General features: G+C 38.5%; 1 protein-coding gene across 1 annotated transcript in view; it reads right to left on the reverse strand.

Annotated features, from left to right (window-relative positions):
- Positions 1–1,814: 1,814 nt before the first annotated feature.
- The window catches only part of GPR158 (G protein-coupled receptor 158), a 318,765-nt gene continuing 298,998 nt past the window's right edge, over positions 1,815–21,581 (reverse strand). The window contains exons 8-11 of the mRNA XM_030550335.1: positions 18,108–18,246; positions 9,799–9,904; positions 8,095–8,241; positions 1,815–7,452 (exon numbers count right to left, since the gene is read on the reverse strand). Of these exons, the coding sequence (XP_030406195.1) occupies positions 5,983–7,452; positions 8,095–8,241; positions 9,799–9,904; positions 18,108–18,246 (1,862 nt within the window). The 3' untranslated portion in view covers positions 1,815–5,982. The remainder of the gene's footprint in view (positions 7,453–8,094; positions 8,242–9,798; positions 9,905–18,107; positions 18,247–21,581) is intronic.

The following is a 21,581-nucleotide window of genomic DNA, read 5'->3' on the forward strand; positions in this document are numbered from 1 at the left end:
ACAACATCTAGCCAGCCCCCAGAACATGTCATCCATTCAGCATCACCATAAGCCCACCACCCCACAAAAGCAGCTGCAGTTCCTTCTTGAAACCACTGAGGATTGTAGAATGTCACTGCAAAGTATTGTGGGATTGGGGTCATGAAAAGAAACCATGTCTAGCTGTGTGGTCCAGGCTGGAAAGGCTTGGGAACCCCAGAACTAGCAGAGCCAATTTACACGTATAGCTTTAAAAGAGAGAGAATGGATTGACTTGCACTACAAGGCTTGTATTGATCAGGCTTTAGAATGACATGTTTCATCATAAATTTAGCAACATCTGCCCTTCCTTTGAAATGGTCCCTATGACTGTTGCAATCCATAGTTGTGAAGCCATAATGATTCCACATACCCTAGGCCACCTGGATTATAAAGCTGGACACTAACCAATGTACAAAAGTGGTGGAAAAACATCTCCTCACATGGATGGGGCTAGTTTGCACCTGAGAGCATGAGCATTTCTTTGCAGAGATACTAGCTGCTATAGATTGAATGTCCCATATGCAGAGTCTACACTTCATCTCATTTTACAACTAGAAATTTATCTGTTATGTTCTCCTTCTTATCGTTGTTAGAGCACACAGCTGTAATATTTGGAGCACTTTACTCTTTTACATCTTTGGAATGCAGTGGAAACTTAGCACCAATCATATCTTGGAGCGTAGATTTCAATAATTTGGTAGTAAAGGGTAAAGCATGACATTTGTTCACAGAGAGTCAATAACTAAAACAATCAATAGCATACATGAAAAAAATAATGTGCAACTTTTTGAGTATTAAAGGAACATAAGATTGAGCATTATTGCCAAACAAAGGGTGTAAGATAAACCAAGTTAAAGAATAATAGAAATCTTTTGTTATACTCCTAATATTGCTGGAGCCAATCTGTGATTAAATTAGCCCCAAACAAATGTTAGCAACATTGCCTCTTTAGGAAAAAAAAAATGTATGACAGAGAAACAGAGAACCAAAGAAATTTAGGGCTGGAAGGGGTACCAAGTATATCTAGACCAAGGCTTACAGGTGTTTGTCCAACCTGTTCTTAAAACCTTTCAATAACAGGGATTCTACAATATCCTTTGTTAACCTATTCCTGTGCTTAACTATCCTCAGAGTTAAAAGAAAATTCTGAATATCTAACCTAAATCTCCCTTGATGTAAATTAAGCCCATTACTTCTTGTCTAAACTTCAGTGGAAATAGAGAACAATTGATCAGTGTCCTGTTTATAACTGCCCTTAGCATATTTGAAGACTGTTATCAGGTCTCCCCCTCACTCTTCTTTTCTCAAGATTAAACATACCCAGTTTTTTAACCTTTCCTCATAGGTCAGGTTCTAAACCTTTTATCTTTTTTGTTTCTCTCCTCTGTACTCTTTCCAATTTGTCCATATCTTTCCTAAAGTGTGGCACCCAAAACTGGATACAGTACTCCATGAGGCCTCATCAGTGCTGAACAGAGCAGAACAATTACCTCCCGTGACTTAGATATGACACGCTTATTAATGTTGTGCAAAGCACAAGTTATACTTCATCATAAAACTGAACCAAATCAAAAGTCATATTGAAATAAATATAATGAAAAGCTTCAATTTTGAATTTTTAATGAAAATTTTCATCCAAAATTCAATTTTTGACAGAAAAAACAAAAGAGTTGATGAAAATGCATTTTTTTTTTATTTTGGTCAGTGACAGATACTGCCACCTATAGATCTGGTCAAAATTTTCTGATGATCAAAAAACTGTCAAGATTTCAAAAAAGAAGCACACATTTTCAAAAAAACTCTCCAATTTTTTCCATATTCCAACCAGCTTTAGAAATAATTATGACTATCTGACATTAACAGTGTGCCTAATTCTGCTGCAGTGATCTGAAGAAAATGAATATTATATGCAACATACGAGAAAAAAGATATTATCGTCATAAGATCAATGAATACCTTTAATGTGTTGGAAGACTCACTTGAAATGCTATTTTTCAAGCTAGATCAGAAAACAGTTCAGTTTGAAACAGCAGTCACTTTGCAATACAACATAAAAGGATCAGAAACAGATTTTCATATAAATGTGCTTTATTGCAGAGAAGTTACATTATTTATATGCTGTGACACATTACAACATAAAGCTATCAAATATTTCATGGTGGATACTGTAGGTTGCCAGATAATATTCTTATAAGAACTACTGAATAAAGTGAATAGACTTACAGCTTTATTTACTCTACAATTCTGAGTAGCTAAAATGTTAAAAGTGAAAAGGCAGTGTTTTCTCAGGCGGGCCAGTCATCGAATGCATGCAAAAGCCTAAGGAGAGAAAATATAAAAGTGCTGTCTGTTTTCAGATCCATAATGCCACCAAAGCTGATGGGTGAGTAATTATTTGTATTTTAAGCATATAATTCTTGCATAAAATATACAAGTCTATTAAGACTGGTATAAATCTAATTATTTATGAACCATAGTTTAGAAACAAAGGAGAGATGCAGCTTACACATGCATTTGAAAAGGACAACCTAGCAAATGTTTGTGGCCTGAGCGATCATCATCTATCTTCTTAACAAATCTGCTAGAAAACATCTTAATTCTAGAGTTGCATTTCTCTTGGCTGAATAATGACAATGGAACTCCAGAAAAAGACAACTAAGCAATCTAGCTAATATATGCTGGTGGAGAAGAATCTATGGAATAAGAAAATCATTTAGGTATAACTTAGTATGCTTTCTTTAAGCAACGTTTCTAGCAGGACCATAGGGAAATAACAATTCAGTGAAGTTTGGCCCCTTTGTTTTCTAAAGTGTTAAAACAATCTAAAGTACTAACAGAGTTGAAAACCAAATATCAGTTACTGTATGTGCCAGGGAAATCATTCCTTAATGAGTGTAATTGCTTTTTAAAAAATGTTCTCCCATTTCACCAGGCTTAAAGTAAATGACGTGAGCAAGCCTAAAATCCATATGTATAATATTTAAAGAGAGGGAAACAGTTTGTGCATCAGAAAACAAACGTAAAATGAAAATATCCATTCTGGGGAGATCCTTGGCTGATATAAGTCACTGTTATGCCATTGACTGCAATGGAGAGATGTCAATATACACCTGTTAAGGATCTGGCCCTATTTCTTTGCTGCTAATGAATTTTCCCACTCAAGATATCCTAAGGACAAGCAATCAGCAGAGGGATCAGCAGTGGCACAAATACAGTAACACATAGGAAATGATTCTGCCTGTGGTGCAATGGGTAGCACCAGAGCACGGCTCACATGTGGATCCCCAGCGGGCCTGGTTTGGAGAGCTACCCACACAACTGCTACATAGCAGAAGCAGTTCATTCACATGCCGCACCACAGGAGTGCCCAGAGGGCAGAAGGGGCACAGTGACTAGCGAAATTAAGGCATGACATCACACCCCTGTGAACATGAGTCCTAGGAGGGGCTGGGTGGATGCTGAAGATACCCCCACCCCATTGCCCTCTGCATGCCAGCTGCAAGTGTGGGTGTCATCATGCAGACAGAGGGACCAAGCTGCATCATGGCACCAAACACACAGCCCTGCTGGGGAAAAGGGTATGTCTAAAGACCCATGTGCTCCTCTGCTGCTCAACAGGGGCTGTCTTGTGCTGCACAGGATGATCCCTGCACATGGACGGGATTTGTACTGTGTGCCTCTCCAGAGGGCCCCCAGCATGCTCCTGGAAGGCTCTCTCTGCTTGGTAGCACCCTGAGATCTATGCAATGGCAGAATGGAGCCCACATATCATCCAGAGGACTTTTGACTTGCCAACCAGGAGCCTGATCCTAATCCTACTGAAGTCAATAGACTCCCACTGACTTCAACAAGCTTTGGCTCAGGTCCTAGATAACGTTTGTGCGGGATGGGGAGGACAGAGAGAATCTGTGTGTGTGCATTCTAATTGTAACTCTTCGCCACGGGCACAGTGCTGGAGGCAAGGCCAAGTCTCTCACTTTCCCTTTTCACAGCTCAACGCAACAGGACTGGCTGCCTTTGCTTACACCTTGAAAAGGAGAGGGAATGTCCTCCTCATTTCACTTTGCCCAAGTCTCTTAGGAACCCACTTCTATGAGGCCCATGAGAAGTCAGATTATATTACATATGTGTATCTCCATATGCATTAAATATATCTATTATGTATATATAATATACACACATACATTAAACAACACAGCATTAAGTTATCCTCCCTTCTGGCTTTCCCAGTGAATCCCATCATCTCTCTCAAACTGGAAACTCTTCAAGAGGACTGGGATTGCCTTTACTTTGGGGTATTGCACATCTCCAAGCACAAAGCTCGTTACATGACAAGTCCTAGATTTAGATAAGCCAAGGCCACACCTGGTCTGCTAGTACTTTATTTATTATTAGTCCTTGTAGCCTCTACAATAACTATTAAGCCCTGACCGTGCTAAGATTTATTCATGTGTAAATCCCATTGACTTCAACTGGTTACTCAGAGTGTATAAAGTTAAACACGCATGAGTCTTTGCTGGATCAGGGCCTTAGTTATCACTGGGGATTACTTGTATCTAACGTATATGTTATTACAAATAAAAACATTATCGGGGGGGGAGTTTAAGGAGCGGGGAAGAGTGCGATGCCCCATCCTTTTCTTCTCTTTCTGTCTCTTGATTGCATTTCGGGGGGAAGTGCTGTGTTAGGGTTAATCTCTTCTCTTTTTGACATTTAAGGGACAGTTCTTGAAAGTTCACCAGCAGGAAACATAGCAGCTCTAAACTATCTAAAATGTTTCCCTTAGCTGTGTGTTTCTAGTGAAACAGATCATATAAACTAAGGTTATTTTTTGTTATCTGTTCTTTTTCTTCAGCAGAATATGCTCAGTTTGAAATACTGAGGAATATATTGATGATGGATGATTAAAGCAGGAATTCTGGAGTGATAAATGATATTTGTCAAACTTGTAACAAACAACAGATAAGTTGTCCTTGGACTTATCCAAATACACAGCTAAATAGACGACTTGCTCTCCACTAATAAAGTCTATGAGTGCTAACAGAGAAGTGCCAAACAAATAACTTACCTTGTATAAAAACCCTGAATAATACAGTATCAAACTATAATTTTAAATAATAGACAGTAGAACAGAAAATTCACAATATAAATCACAATAAAACTCAACGTATTTTCCCATACAAGTTATGGCTTTCATAGCCAGTGAAAGCTTACTGTAATTCATAAATAAACAAAAGTCTATAGCAGGTATTGTAAATTGCGATAACAATAGAATATCTGCAGATTGCATAAATGTGTTGTTGTGTCACATAATATCAAAGGTATTTGCAAAATGTATACAATCTGGAATGCTTTAATATGAGACACAACAATGTATTTAAACATACATGTATAAGAAAATGAGAGCAATCATTATATAAAATGTATTTTTGGGATGCATTAAGTTAGCAGTGCTATCAAGGTTAAATATGAAAAGTCATCTTTTCAGTAAGTTGCTCATTGATACCAAATTTTGCGATCAAGACATTTTCCATGCCATATTTCTATTGGATCTTTAAAGTCCCAAGGGCAAGTTTCGCCCAGTTTGGGGCAATCAGGAATAATTCAGTTGGAATTTGATTGATTGTTAGAGCCATTCACTTTTTTTTTCTTTTTGTAAGAGAGAAATGGTTTTGCAAAGGCAGGTGTCTGTTCATTTAGACTGTAAACTCCTCAGCATAGGGACCATGTCCCCTCCATGGTTTGGATATCACTGATCACACTGTTGGCACTCAACAAATAAACAACAACAACAATAATAATTTATTTTGCTTATTTCCTACTTTTTTCATGTTCTGGTCCCCTCAGTTAAGTGATACTCCTTAGGAATTTTCAGATCCTCTTGGCCTACTCCCCCTGTCACTTTCCTCCTTCCTGTAGTCTTTCTTCTTGGTGCTGCTACTCTTTTCAGTCCAAAACCTCTTATTTTTGAGACATTGCTGTTTTATTTGCACCTAAAGCAGCTGTGTTTGATAAAGCTACACCTCTTTCTGCATTTGGTAAATCTGGTGTTTCAAACTCCCATGGACAGATTTCAGCTCGAGATGTTAAAGCTTGCTGTAAATTACTACTTGATCTATAGGAGTCAGATGAAAGCACGTTTCCCTCCAAGGATGTGTTTTTTTTCTTTTCTCCCAAATTATTGAGCTTTTCCCTTTCAGCTGTTTGCACTGCAGCTTTTTTTGGCAGTTCCTCAGATTCCCCAGCACAAATATTTGCTGCATAATATTTATTAATATTCTCACACTTAAACCCAGGGATGATCTGAGACTTGGAATTTAAATGTTTTTTCTCATTTTCAAAAACCTGCTGCTCTTGGGTCTCCCGAGTGCACGCTTCCGACTTCTCTGTGCTCTTTTGATTTGATTGCAGATACCCTTCAGCTGTCTTAAGCTTGTGATGAGATTTCCCCTTTGGCTGGGAAGTGTGATTTTTCTCTGTTTCTGAGGAAGCAATAGACACATGTTTTTGAACTTTCGATTCAGAAGGCACAGAATCAGGAGTTTGGTCATAAATCTCCCAAGGACAAATTTCTGCTATGTCAAAATTATCCTTAAGCAGGGACTTGCCTGTGCCTGCGTCAGGATTTGCAATTGTCTGACTAACCCTTTGTTGTTTCATAATTCCAGATTTATGTGGTTTCCTTGTCTCCTCAGTGTGAGTAGAGTTTTTCCGATGTGAATCTTTATGCTCCCCTTTATCGCTGGCTGAGTGTTTTTTGCTGGCCTCTTTACCCTTTTGCTGAGGTTTATGGGATCTATTGCTTTCTTCTAGACTTTGCGTTTTCCCAGTAAACCCCAGTGTCTTTTCCTTGGCACTAGCAATAACACTGAGAGATTTTTGTAACACAGATGTTCTTGGATGCAGAGGCTTCTTATCCGCACTCAAGTTGTGTGCACTTAGTGATTTGCACATGAAAGGGACAGATTCAGTGGACACAGCTTCAACGTTTTCTGTAGATTTTTTTGTTAATTTTTTCCCTGTCAAGGAATCCAGCAGTGAATTATCAGCAGTTATAACTTCTGCGCTTTCTGTGGTTAAGCTATTGGACTTTTCTGTTTGATCTCTAACATGATCATAAGTGCTATGGGACTTCTTTAATGAAAAGACTCTATTTTTCAAAGACTCCTCCTTTGGCTTTAAATAACTTGTGGAATCCTGTGGGTTTTTTCTCACAACTGCAGTGTTCTTTGTAGCATTGTGGTCCATAAGGTCCTTGTCCTCCCTGGAGCACTGCCTGGTGACTGTCTCAGGGATTTCAGTAATTCGTCTCATTATTGAACGACCCAAGCCCTTCTTGGAGCACCTCTTTTTCTGGAGATGTGGGTTATTAGCAATCATCTTTTTCCTTTTATAGATTTCAAGCTGGGCATATAGTTTCTTCAACTCATCCTAGAAAACAAACGGCAAAACTAGTACATACGACATAAATCAAGTCAAATGAACAGTCTCAGTGAATTCCATTTAAGCTCCAGCTGTCTAAATATGACATTAAATTCATTGCATCTTTTCTACTGTTTAAATTTGTCACTGCTCCATGTACTTGGATTACATTTTTGTTAAGGTTAAGTTCAGATTTAACCCATTGCACAGAATAGCCATCACATATTGTCCCAGAGCATATTCCATGCACAGACAGTTATAAAATACTCATGCTGTAATTTTAGGCTCCTTCTGGAACCAAATGGGGTTACTGTGAATTCTTTATTAACCAGAGGAAAAGATAACAGCCCCCTTCTCTGGGCAGTGACAGTCAAAGCACTCTTGGGAGAGAAGTGCCCTTTTATCAAATGACATAGGGATGACGTATTTTGATCAGTTTATGAAGTTTTATAACAAGTAACACAGTCTCTGCTCACATTAGTATGTTTTCCCCAAAATATGTCACATGATTTGATATTGTTAGAACTGAGCTGGCCCACTTCATCTGATGTCTGCAATAAAAAAAAAAATCAAACTGACATGGCTCAGAGTTTATTGGTAGAAAAAAACTTGTCCTTAAAAATGAATTACAGTTAAAAGTTTTGTATTTACCCTGATGTCCTCAGGGTCCAAACTATGCTCACTCCAGGCTGAATTGATACTGCTGTTTAGATAGGACCCAGATCTACCCATGTCGAGTTCATCTTCATATGCTTCAGCAGCTATGTCATCTCTTGGGTTATTGCTTGAGTGTGAAAACTGCAATAAGTATTTGTAAAAAGATGTTGCAGTTAGTGTATTGATAAGGGTCCAATCAACATTCAGAAGTGTACAACTATTCTCCAGGTTTCATTTTACAAGCCTGGATTCAAACAATAGCTGTCTCTCAGTAGGCATTATTAGAAGAGGTACTATATTAATTAATTAATACTCTTATTGAATAGATACTATTATTAGTGGTGAGTTAACCTGAAAATGTTCAGAGGTTCACTTCAGAAAATCCAACCCTAAGCTGCGACTCCTTCAATTTCAACTCAGTGCTGGCCCTTGGCAATTGTTCCTGTTTCCTATCTGACTTTAGCTCTGACCCCGGGCTTGACTCTCAACCCCAATTCCTGATCCAACCACAAGAGCTAACTTCCCAAGTCCCAGTTGTGACCCCACCTTACTATAGGCCAAAGATGCCACCCATACCTTGTATATCTTCCTGTTACAGGCTAGGTATCACAATTCCCCCTCCAAGCATAGATCAAAATCAATATCCTCCATTCAGAGGGCCCAAATTCACCCGCACTCTTTTACACTGAACAAATAGAGGCCTCACAACAGTTACAGAACAGTTATACTGAGGAAAGTTACATTGCAAAACTATTACTCACATGGCACTGGTGTACTATAATCTAGATACTCAGCAGAACAGACATGCATTTCATGTGGCAAGTGATCAGCACTACGGGGGCATATGCAGAAGGTAGCCAGGAATATGGAGACAGAATTAAGGCCATTGTAAGTATGTTAACTTTCAATTTCCTTTTGTTTGTGTAATGGAGTTTTTTTCTTATTATAATGTTCTAACAATTGATTTTTATAAGTTAAATATATTCACAAGGTTAAATCTATTAACAAAACTATTTTGTGGGAATTTCCTTATTGTTCTTTCATCAAGAAATTCCATTCTAAAATTAAACTTTCCTAAAATGGAAATGCTCTGAACAACAACTGAAATTGAAGATAATCACAATAATGTTAAAATACAGCAGTGGGCAAACATATCATTTCCTCCAAGTCTTGGGTGAATTCTGATATGTTCCTTCGCAATACTTTTGAAATCGTATGTGTCTCAAACACTAAATGTCATAAAATCACATCTGATTAGCAAATAAACACAGTGGCTTGTGTTCTTTGTGGTTAATATAAAAAATAATTGATTATTCAAAGCAAGAATTTCTGCAAATGTAGTATTAAAAGAGAACAAAAAATAGTGCGTTTCCCCAAATATTTTAAGATAAGAAGAACTTTAAAATATACATATTTGAAATTATATTGGACCAATATCATAGAATATTGAAGTTAGAAGGGGACCTTTACTCCAACCCCCTGCTCAAAGCAGGACCAATCCCCAGACAGATTTTTAACCCAGTTCCCTAAATGGCCCCCTTAAGGATTGAACTCACACTCCTGGGTTTAGTAGGCCAATGCTCAAAGCACTGAGCTACCCCTTCCCAGTTACTTGCTAATTTAACAAAGAACTGCTTCTGCAGAGTTATACTGTTCTTTCTGTGGACTTGACAAGAAATAAAGATAGAAGAAGAATACCTTAGGTATCAGAAGTAACCCAATGGTAACTGTCAAAGTCAAGTGCGTGTGTGCAAAGAACAACATCAGCATCCAATCGGACTGAAGTCTTGAGGCAAGACTAAATCTGAAAATAGAATTCAGAGAGTTGGCAATTTGTCTTTTTTAACATGGTAAACTTAATATTCCTGGACGTAAATTGAAGATAAAATGATGTGTTTGTTTTGTATTACTTTGATATAGACTAGAAGTTCCATTTTCATCCTTTATACATGCACCATAACTCCAAAGGAACTGCGGGGGACAAAAAACAGACCTTTAAGACTATAGGATACTTAAATATTCTCACTCTATTTGTTCAGACAGCCATTGACTATAACTGAGCTATGATAGTTTACATATGTTGAGGAGTTGGCCCTACAATTTTTAGATTATTCACAAAAACACATTATTCTCCATTTCAGCACGTTTCCTAACTAAGTTGCAGCTACAGAATGGGGCTGACAAACTGGCCAGCCGTAGTCACAGAGAACTGAACTGAAATACATTTTAGAAGGGCTAAGAGGGGAGTACAGAAATGGCCTTGATCGCAGGAGCTCCCAACTCAATACTACAGGGCCTAACAATCTTGCAAATTCTAGTGAATGAAAAGCTAATTTGATTAAATTCATTACATTAAGCTATATTAAGTAATTCTTTGCTGTGCTTTTTTAAAGTGTCATAGAATAAGCACTGCAGTTAGAGCTGGCTGAAGCATGTTCGATTTATCTGCATATGAGAGTTCCCAAAAATGGTAAGCAACGTAATGGACGAATGGATGTACTACTGGCTTGTAATATGCAGGTTTAAAAAAATAATTCAAATAGAAATGATGTTTGCAACCTCTTTCAACTTAAGATACATTTTATAAGAACTTTTATTAATGTCACTGGTCCAGCATGAAACATTAGTTTTTGTGCTACAATAATATACACATAATTTCTTGTTTATTACTTGTAAGCATACTGGTTCATGCACACAATAAAATATAGCAGTCTCTTCCTTAAAGAGATGTTGCCACACTTACATTTTGGAATATTTTTTTTCTAAAGCTCAGAATATTAGGGATCACTAATTGTAGTCATCATTTGGTTATACACCTCTACCCTGATATAATGCAATCTGATATAACACCAGTTTGGATATAACACAGTGAAGCAGCGTTCTGGGGGGCAGGACTGTGCTCTCCAGTGGATCAGCGCATTAGCGTGCCTGGCTCCAACATGCTGCTCTGAGTGGTGTGTTAAAGGTGCTGGGCCAGGGCCGAGGGGTTGGATAAGGCACAGAGGGTCTTGGGGGGCAGTCAGGTGTTGGATGGGGGCGGGGCGGTCAGGAGACGGGGAACGGTGACATTGGATAGGACATGGGAGTCCTGGGGTTGATTAGGGACAGGGGGGGTCTCTGAAGGGGGAGGTCAGGGAACAAGGAGCAAGGGAGCTTAGATGGAGGTGGGGTCTTGGGTGGGGGGTAGTCAGGGGACAAAGAGCGGGGGGGTTGGATGGGTCAGGGGTTGTGAGGGGTCAGTCAGGGGGCGGGAAGTATGTGGGGGTCGGATATGGGGTGGGGCCAGACGGTTTGAGGAGGCACAGCCTTCCATACCCGGCCCTCCATACAATTTTGAACCCCGATGTGGCCCTCGGGTCAAACCATTTGCCCACCCCTGCATTAGGCATTCTCATCTCTCCCACTTATTTTAATCTCGTTTCTAAATTATGTGCAGTATAGACTAAGCTTAAGTTGTCTCACTAGTTGTATTTTGAAAACATTGTAACTCTGTGCTGACATTTTCTAAACAATTAAATTTTTTTTAGCATTAATACAGTATTAAAATATCATTAATGTGATGGCAAGTAGTTCACAGCCACGGAAATGAAAGTCATGGTCAAATTAAAATTGGAAGCTTTGGACAGGCTGAAATCAGGAATAAGCCAAGCGAAGGTCTCAAAAGAACTAGAAGTGGGGGAATCAACATTAAAAGTGTGGATCAAAGATGAGGAAAAATTACAATCAATGCTAGCTGAACTGGATGAAAGTGAAGGCCTGGAAAGGAAGCGCCTAAAAACTTCCCAGGATAACCATTTAGACAGAGCAGTACTGATGTCGTTTACCCAAGAACGCTCCGATGGCACACCAATTTCTGGTGACATTATAAGGAAACAAGCAGAGAAACTGAAGAAGGATCTCGATTTTAGATGCTCGGGCGAGGATGCTTCTGCACATCAAAGTAATGAATTTAAAGCTAGCAGTGGATGGCTTAAAGGTTTTGAAAACGTCATGGCATTTGGCAAGTCGCAATTTCAGGAGAGACGTGCTCTGTAGGTATAAAAGCTTGTGACAAATACCCACTAAAGTTACAAGAGATCATCATCGTGGTTAACTATGTTCCAGAGCAAATCTATAACGCTGATGAAACCAGCTTATGTTACTATATGCTGCCGGATAGAACACTTGCTTCTAGGACCAAAGAACAAAAGGCCAAAGGTTTTAAGGTGATAAAAGAGAGAGTGACAATACTTTTTTGCGTGAATAAAACCAGTTCACATAAACTTAAACCTCTGTGCATAGGCAAATCCAGGTCACCTAGGGCTTTCCACCATAAGAACATGGATTCGGTTTCATTCATTTATCGCCATTCAAAAAATGCCTGGATGACATCAGATATTTTCAAGGAATGGTTTAAGAAATATTTTGTACCAGCTGTCTGGAGCCACATACGCAGATAAGCAAAGGCATTCCTCCTGCTTGACAACTGTCCCACCCACCCCCCGGTTGAGACCTTAACCAGCAAAGATGGGAAGATAAAGGTGAGCTAACTTCCTTAGAACACGACATCCAAAATACAGCCCCTCGATCAAGGCATTATAGCCAAATTTGAAATGAACTATCATAAAGCCTTAGTAAAGAAAACTGTTGAGGACAACTCAATGCAGCAATGCCCCTCTGCCATGTACATTGGCCAAACTGGACAGTCTCTACGTAAAAGAATAAATGGACACAAATCAGACGTCGAGAATTATAACATTCAAAAACCAGTTGGAGAACACTTCAACCTCCCTGGCCACTCGATTACAGACCTAAAAGTCGCAACATTACAAGCAAAAAACTTCAAAAACAGATTCCAACGAGAGATTGCTGAATTGGAATTAATTTGCAAATTGGACACAATTAAATTAGGTTTGAATAAAGACTGGGAGTGGATGGACCATTACACAAAGTAAAACTGTTTCCTCATGCTTATCTTCTCCTCCCTCCCTCCACAGTTCCTTATATATCTTTGTCAATTGCTGGAAATGGGCCATTTTCATTACCACTACAAATAGTTATTTTTCTCTCCTGCTGACAACAGCTCACCTTAACTGATCCTTCTCCTTATAATGTGTATGGTAACACTCATTGTTTCATGTACCGTGTGTGTGTGTGTGTGTGTGTGTGTGTGTGTGTGTGTGTGTGTGTGTATTATATATATCTTCCTTCTGTATTTTCCACTACACGCATCTGATGAAGTGAGCTGTAGCCCATGTAAGCTTATGCTACATATAAATTTGTTAGTCTCTAAGGTGCCACAAGTACTCCTGTTCTTTTTGCGGATATAGACTAACACGGCTACTACTCTGAAACCTGTATCTTTTAAGTAAGCTTATAAAATAATTATTGTAATTAAAGAAGATACAATTTAACCATTGTAGAACAGATTTATTTACTGCATACACCGTGTTAGTTCTAACAAAAATGATTTGCTGACTATTAATAACGGAAATGCTCGAGGCCAAATCAAGTTTGATATAACGCAGTTTCACCTATAACGTGGTAAGATTTTTTGGCTCCTGAGGACCACGTTATATCAGGGTAGAGGTGTGTATTAGAGCTGGTCAAAACATGTAGGATTTTCCATGGAAAAGTTCAACAAACAAGAAACAAAGGTGTTATTTTCATCTAAATTTTCCATAGAAAATTTCTATTTTCAGCAAAAATTTAAAAACAAATAAATTTTGTTTGGGAGATGCTGCTGCAAAGCATTATGAGAGTTGTAACTTGGGTGCCTCACACCCCCATTCTCTATAGGAGGCCAGGCACCTTGGTTGGACTATATCTCCCATGATGAATCATCTCTCTTCTCCAATACAGTTGGGGGGAACATTTCAGTTTTCAATGAAAACACAATTTTTTCATGGAAAATGTTGACATTTTTAATCAAAAAATTCATTTGATCAAAAACTCAATTTTACTTTTAAAATGTTTTTGATGCATTTTTTTAACCAGTTCTCATATTTTTCATATAAAATTAGTACAAGTTACTTCAAAAATAATTCTATTCCGGCAAAAGGCAGAGACTGAGTAAAACTTGACAGCAATCAGATGGGGGTGTGACTGCAAGCCCACCTTGATTATTCACTGGCTTCCAGTATACGTACTAGGGTGCCGTCAGTGCTGTCACTCCTGCCTCTCTGTGGGAGAGAACAGATCCTTTCTGCTCTCTAAGAGACTGGAGCCCCTGCTACCATTTCTGGGAGGACAACTAGGCCATATGCCAACTGCCTCAGCTTCTCTGGGAGGGGAGAGAGGGCCCCTACCACCAACACTGCAAAAGGAGATTGAGGCCAGAGTGCAGGGGTAGAGGTACAGGGGAGGAGCCAAGAGTGCCCCATGACGTGGTGTCCTCGTTGGATGGCTGTTCAATGGCCGGCAGATGTAACTATAGCATTTTTAGAACATCCATTACTGCTAATGCCTTGTAAAAATACGTACAGTATTGTTCCAAACACAAAAAATAAAGGGACATTTCAAGGGCACTAACTGGCATTCTCAGCAAGAGGCCAAAGCCTGTATGGGTCATGGAGACTGATGTATTTTGTCACCCACAGATCAAGCAGAAGGCATGCTGGAAACATCATGTCTGTCCTGCGGGGCGGGGCCGGGCCTTGCTCTACCCAAGTCTGGTGCAGGGAGAAGGTGGGGGTGGGGAGCACCTGGAGAGCAAGCCCACCCAGCCCCACGCTCACCTCAGACAGTGGCAGCTCCTGTCTTGTGGCCATGGCACTGGGGGTTGCAGAGAAAACCCGACTGGCCCCACACTCATCCTGGGTACTAGTGGCTCTGTCCTGTCCCATGGAACTGGCCTGGGCCTATCTCCCCTCTCCAGGTCATTGGCTCTTGCTGCTAGAAGGAGCCCACCACCGCATCACGTGGTACAAGCCAAGTCTTTGCCTCAAGCTGAACATGTATGCAAAGGCAGTTGGTGACCTGGGCTCAGATTTCGGGGGGGGGAGGGGTTGAGCTCCCTCTAGTCCTAGCCACCTGCTGTGTCTGACTGGGGCTGGTGTGTCTTTCCTTTACTTATGATGTTCAATGAGATAGTTTGTTTGTAAATATCAGACTGGAAGAAAAGATGAGACTGGCAGTAATTTCTTTGATTTCCATTGATACTGCCAAAAGCCAGAAAAGGCATTTCACACTTTGAATTGAATGTTACTTGTCTGAAGATGAAGAACGTTGAAGATTATAGGAGGTAGCACCACTCGTAACCACCTTGGCATAAAATGCCCAGCAGAATTCATTCTGTCCTTATGGGGTGGAGATTTTGCTTCTCTACAGTTGTCTGATTTTGTCACCATTTTATTGTTCCAGCTCTGGTTATATATACCTAAGTTCTTATATGGCATGTTTCACAGTGGTATTTGAGTGCTTCCCCTAATTACCGTGCATACACAATAATACATTTATCTGTTTCCTCCAATTTTCAGAGACTGGACTGTGGTTTGTGGTGTTATTTTGGGAAGGTGAGCCCAAAGAAGTGGATTTTGCATTTTGGTGTGAAGATACAAATAATCATGGTTGTTCTGATCTCAACCCATCTCACCCAGATTGGTGACCAGTTGTTGAGAAGTTCCGTCTCCTACATAGACAATTTTCACTCAAGCTTGACACATGGTCAATCGTTTCCTTATAAGGAGGTTCTATGTGTCTTGATGTTGACTAAACACATTACATAAGCATAATATTATCTAACTTGAACTACATCACAAAATACCATGACCTGCCACATAGTAACCCCATTTTATTTATGTGCCATGACTTATGTCACCAACGTATCCATTAACAAACTGTATCATATATGTGGGTGGGAGAAGTGAACATAAGAACAACCATACTGAGTCAGACAAAAGGTCCATTTAGCCCAGTATCCCGTCTTCCGGCAGTGACCAATGTCAGGTGATCCAGAGGGAATGAACAGAACATGTAATTATCAAGTGATACACCCCATTGCCCATTCCCAGCTTGCCACAGCATGGGTCCCTCATGGTTTTACTTCTGCTGCCTGAAAAAGTAGTTACTATCCATCACTAGTCCTATTGTTAATACTGATTGATAGGAAAGGGGGGACTCACTCTCTCATCTTCATACGCTAATTAAATAAAAATCTATTTAAAAAGAGGGATTCCTGTACACAAACGTAGAGGTGGTCTACAGTACTGTGGTTTTGAAAAGGGAATGATACCTGATATGTAAATGATTGGCAAATATCAAAAAGTTCAGGGTTTGATTTGGATGCTTATTTGAATTTAACTCAAACTATCTTAAGCTGCTGGAATTGTCAAATATTATGGTGTTTATCTAATCGGAACAGGTTATGCTGCAAGACATCTGATGCATCCAACTTTTCACACATACTCTGTGAAAATGCTTGGATTTTGGCTGTTTGGGTTAAATCTAGAATTTAGGGAGAAGGAGGAGGATAAAAATGAAAGAGGATGGGAAAATAAGTGCACAAAACATTTCAAGAAGATTTAGTTTATGTTGGAATGTTCAAAATGTTAGAAGGTGTCTTACATTTTCCAAACCAGTTCATTCATCCCTATTTAATTATGGTATATGCTCTCTTATTTCAACAGAATGCCAATACATCCAACAGTAAGAGAGGCACAGGACAACTATAACAAACAGCAAGGAAGGAAAAAAAACCTAGACCATGTCCTGAAAGGAGTAATTCTTCACCAGCAGAAACAGAGAATAAATGCCCTACTGGCCTCTTCCAGCTCACATTTATGTGATTCTTTTCACTTCCTTATTCTCATTGTGCTATATTTACACTGAGAAAAGCAACTATTACAGTCAGTGACAGATGGGAAATGTCTCCAGAACTGCACATTCAGAAAATGACAGCTGGTCTAGCCAGTGCAAGGACTATAAGAATGATAATAAAAGAGTCTGGAATTCTACTGAATTTTTGAAAAGTTGAGCTGATCAGAAAGGAAATAAAATCAGACTTATAGAATAGAGGGGAATTCTCAAAAACTCCAATGTTGCAACTTGAGTGGCATGGTAGAGTTGTCAGCCGTGATGAAGGAAATGGGGAGGGAAGAGAGTTCAGAAGGAAAGATGAGAAGTTCTGTTTTTCCTGTGTTTGGTTTGAGGTTTGAATCAACTGTGAATCATTTAGGAAGACATCAGAAAGGCAGCAAGAGACATGAGCCTGATCAGAGGGGAAGAGGTAGATCTGAGAGTGGTCAACACAGAGATGGTAAGAGACCTTAGGAGTGGGTGTGGCTGTCCAAGAGACAAAAGGAGGAGGCAAGCAAAAGGATACAACAAAAGACATAAGAATCTCACATAGTGTGTAGATTATACCAATATTTTGGATTTTCCAGGACAATTTTATTTCTGCAGTGAAAATTTTGCAAAACCAAATTTGATCACCCCTAATTTTTTGTTATCAGTTACTATAATTTCCCACAACTAAATTCAGGGTAAATTATAATCCCCATAAGACATGAATTTTCATACATATTTGTTATAGTATTACATACATAAACAGTATATTATTATTTTATTTTATATCCAGCATATAAACCACTATGCTTCAAGCACAAGTCAATATAATTATCTCAAGAATTTTCACCTGCTGATCTGTTACACACCAGGAAGAATTCACATAAACTAATATACTTAATTGCCAGTTTATGGGAGATACAAACCAGTGTGTGCTGTGTAAATGAATTCAAATGGACAGTAATTCTGCTAAATCTAATTTGTTATATATATTAAATTTTGATCCAATTGGCATAAAGAACATGTAAACTAGCTATACTGAAAAAAAATCACATGATTAATAAGTTGATTACACATATTTTCCAGTCCTATGAGAACATTAGGTTTAATAATGTCTTAATTTGCAGATTAAAATATTTATGAGGTTATTCCATTATGCATCCTATCCAGATTACCCATTTTAAATTGCACCACAGGAAACCTGAAAGATAAACAGTTAAATACTAGATCTACAGATCACTTGCCTAATTGTATGAAATATAGCAGAGATAATGAGCTCATTGTGAACTGCAACAGTCATATAACGTGGCTCATGAAATGCTGATGGGACTGTCCGCACTGCATAGCAGAGATAAACACCCCACAAGAGGAATAAAAATTCAGCTGTGAGAAGAACAAAAAGAAATAATTTGACATTAGTTTTATAGATGAAAAATAAAGGAAATTTGAAGTTATATAGCATGTTGTATATGTCTGTGTCTATATAAATATAGCCACATATAATCATAAATATATACATTCATACACAAGTATTCATATACTTTCAGATATTTTAAAATTGACATTAGTATCTAACATTTAACTTCAAACATTTAATTTTTACACAATGTGTCATTAGACCAGGAACTTTTGTCTTCATGTTTTCCCACTATTTTAGCTTACAAGTGTTAAAACCAGCCTTTAGAAATTTCTTGTCTGTTTTTCAGCTTGATACCTTAGAAGCCTGACATTATTTGTAATACATTCCTGATTTTTATCTCAGGTTCCTGTTATAAAGGCAGCTACAAGTGCCACTTCAGTTAAGAGTCTGTAAGCCTTTTTAACATGAATATTCTATTTCTAAGATTTATAACTCAGCTGTAACTATTTCTTCTGGGTTGAAGTACATCCTCTACTCACTTTAATTCTGTTGTGCCTATGTTTTATAGACATTATGAGCCTCTTTTGAGGAGCCTAAGGACTTGGCAATTACAACAAATGATACATTTCTCCTTAATAAGTAAGAAATAGGTGATGAAAGGAACAAAATAGGAATGGATGAATGCTCAGGGCCAGTTCAAACCATCCCTGTATGAAGGGACTGAACCCCACACTCAAGAGTTTGCATTTCAGTCAGTGTTTTACCATGACACAATTTTGTTTGTGACACAAACATCTTTCACATCGGCCCAGAAAATGCCACAGTCCAGGGATCTCTCTCAGGGGTGTGGTTATTAAAACAGCCTGTTTCTTTCATCTCTTTTCTTCTGACCTGGGATGTCCTCAAGAACTGGGCTGGAAGTGGCCAGCCCTGTCTTGCCACATGCACTGCCAGGATCAACTCCTGGAACATGGCTCTTCTGGGCCGGTATCAAGACATGATGATGTCTATGTTGCACTGAGTTTGCTGAATTTTGTGACTAGTATTTTGCTCATGACACCACTCTATATTTATCACCCTAAATTATATGTTGTTTTCTGAATTCAGGTTAGTTATATTAGAAACACGTCTTCATCACATTTCACCACATCATAACTCCTAGCTACAGACTCGTCTGTTAGATCAGCAAACAACCAGCATACCATGTAGGTACCTAAACAACCTTATCATTTTCAGACTTCTTCCCATTGAAATCAGTGGCAAAGCTCCTATTGACTTCAACCGATGGAAAACTGGGCCCTAACACAGGAAATGTGAAACAGGAGAAACGGGGAAATAATTGTCAAGGATACACTGCTACTGTTACTAATCAATTAACAATACTGTCTCTCTCTCAGAAGAAGTGTATTATCTCATTCAAACATTACCATGCTGGGAAGCTCTGCCCTAGAACATCTTATGCTCTATTAGAAGCAAGTTCATACACTATTAACACAAGAAAAGAGAAAAAGTAAAACTGTGGCTGTCTATCTCTGGAATTAATTCACCTGTATGAGCTAATGGAAAATTTGCTATAAATGCTTATTCCTTCTCTATACTTTTATGCTTATTTTTGATAATGTATTTAAAAATATTATTGGCCATTCACAAAAAAGGAAACTTACAGTAAGAAATACAGATAATAATTGGTGTTACTTTATTTTTCTTTTTGAAAATTCTATTTACATAATGGGCACCTGTTCCATTTAATTAGTAACATCACAAGTAATGATTGGCGAAAACAATTACCAATCTGTTTTTTATAAATATGCAACAGTTTGGAATAGTTTCTGAGTTAAGTCTGAAATTATTCTCCTAGTATTTTAGACCTTCCGATTCTGTTTTTGGTCTCGTATGCAACCAGGAAGTGCAACGACTTGAGAAAGTGAAAATGAATTTAGCATTATGTGAACTTATTTCTGCCTCAATAAAAGAATCAGTGAGTTTTGAGCAAAGCTTTGAGTGGCTCTTGTTTTAATGTGAGTGGTTTGCCCAGCCCTAAATCTATACGTTTGCTGACCAAAAGTTACGTATCTTCTCACAACTGCTACTATGTAGCACACTTGTATTACTCTCTCTTTTTTATGTCTCCTCCCAAACCAACAGTAATTACTATTAAAAATGGAACAAATAACAGTTTGATTTGGGATTTTAAAAAGCGTCTCTTTGGGAACTCATAGTATGTCTTTTGTGATCTTTTTGACTGGGTCTATTTCTGGGCTTCTCAAATGAATGTAAAGTAGTACAGCAGTACAGCACTCCCATGTGTTCTATAAATGACTGCTTGGGCAAACTGGGTACTAGTTTCATTTCACTACCACTTCATTGGCTACACTGCCAGTGAAGTCTATTACTATATCGCATTAATATCACTAAACTAGGCAAGATCCACTGAAATATTTTTTCCCCAAAAGACTTGTCTGAGTATATGGAACACAACTTCTGGGTTGAATAAATTCAAGCAAACCTTAACAAGCTAAATAGCAATTTTAGCTTTTAGAACTATTTCAAATACATTCAGTGGTCATTTGCAAGCTCTCTTTTTAAATATATTCTTCTCTTAAATCTAGAACCACAGCACAAAAAATGTGTAGTTCTAACTTGGTATTAACTTCACATACAATTAAAAAAAGAAAATCCTGTAATAAACTAAGGTTGGTACAGCTACTTCATTGGCTCTTCTAAGGGTCTGCAGAAATTTCTCATTGACCCAGCAGAGTTTGAGAGATGTGCCACCAGAACATATTGCCCCTGGTGTTTTTACGAATTCTATCTTTCAGTCCAGTGTCATCCTTGATAAACAGATATTAACAGTACTATAGGACACAACAATGTAAGTGCTAGCGGCCAAGGAACAATCAAATTCCTGAATACTACACACCTAGGCCTCTCATTTCTCTTTCTCCTGAACAACCAAACTAAGTGAGAAAAACCCCAAATCTCTTACTGATACAAGGAGAAAGTGATATGTTTCAAGAGCTAAGTGAGGATATACACTGAGAGTTCCAATAAATAAGTCTGTTAAGTGCATGGAAAGAGAAGTTTAAAACTCCATGTTCTGAAGATACCTTTATTGAAAAAAGGAACCGGTATATCTGGAATAACTCTAAAGAAGGCATTGTAGTTACTCTATATTTACAGTGCAGTAACCAAAAGAACTATGTTTCCAGATACCTGTAATCTCTTAAAATATCCTAATAAGCAAGTGAAATGGAATAAGTCACACTTCAATTAGCAAAAGTCAATTTCACTGGGCTTTCATGGGCATAAATGATGGCAGAATTTGATTCTAAGTTGAAAGAAGTTTTGTGCATTTCAT

The sequence above is a fragment of the Gopherus evgoodei genome, chromosome 2 (assembly GCF_007399415.2).
Source record: "Gopherus evgoodei ecotype Sinaloan lineage chromosome 2, rGopEvg1_v1.p, whole genome shotgun sequence".
NCBI classification, from domain to species: Eukaryota; Metazoa; Chordata; order Testudines; family Testudinidae; genus Gopherus; species Gopherus evgoodei.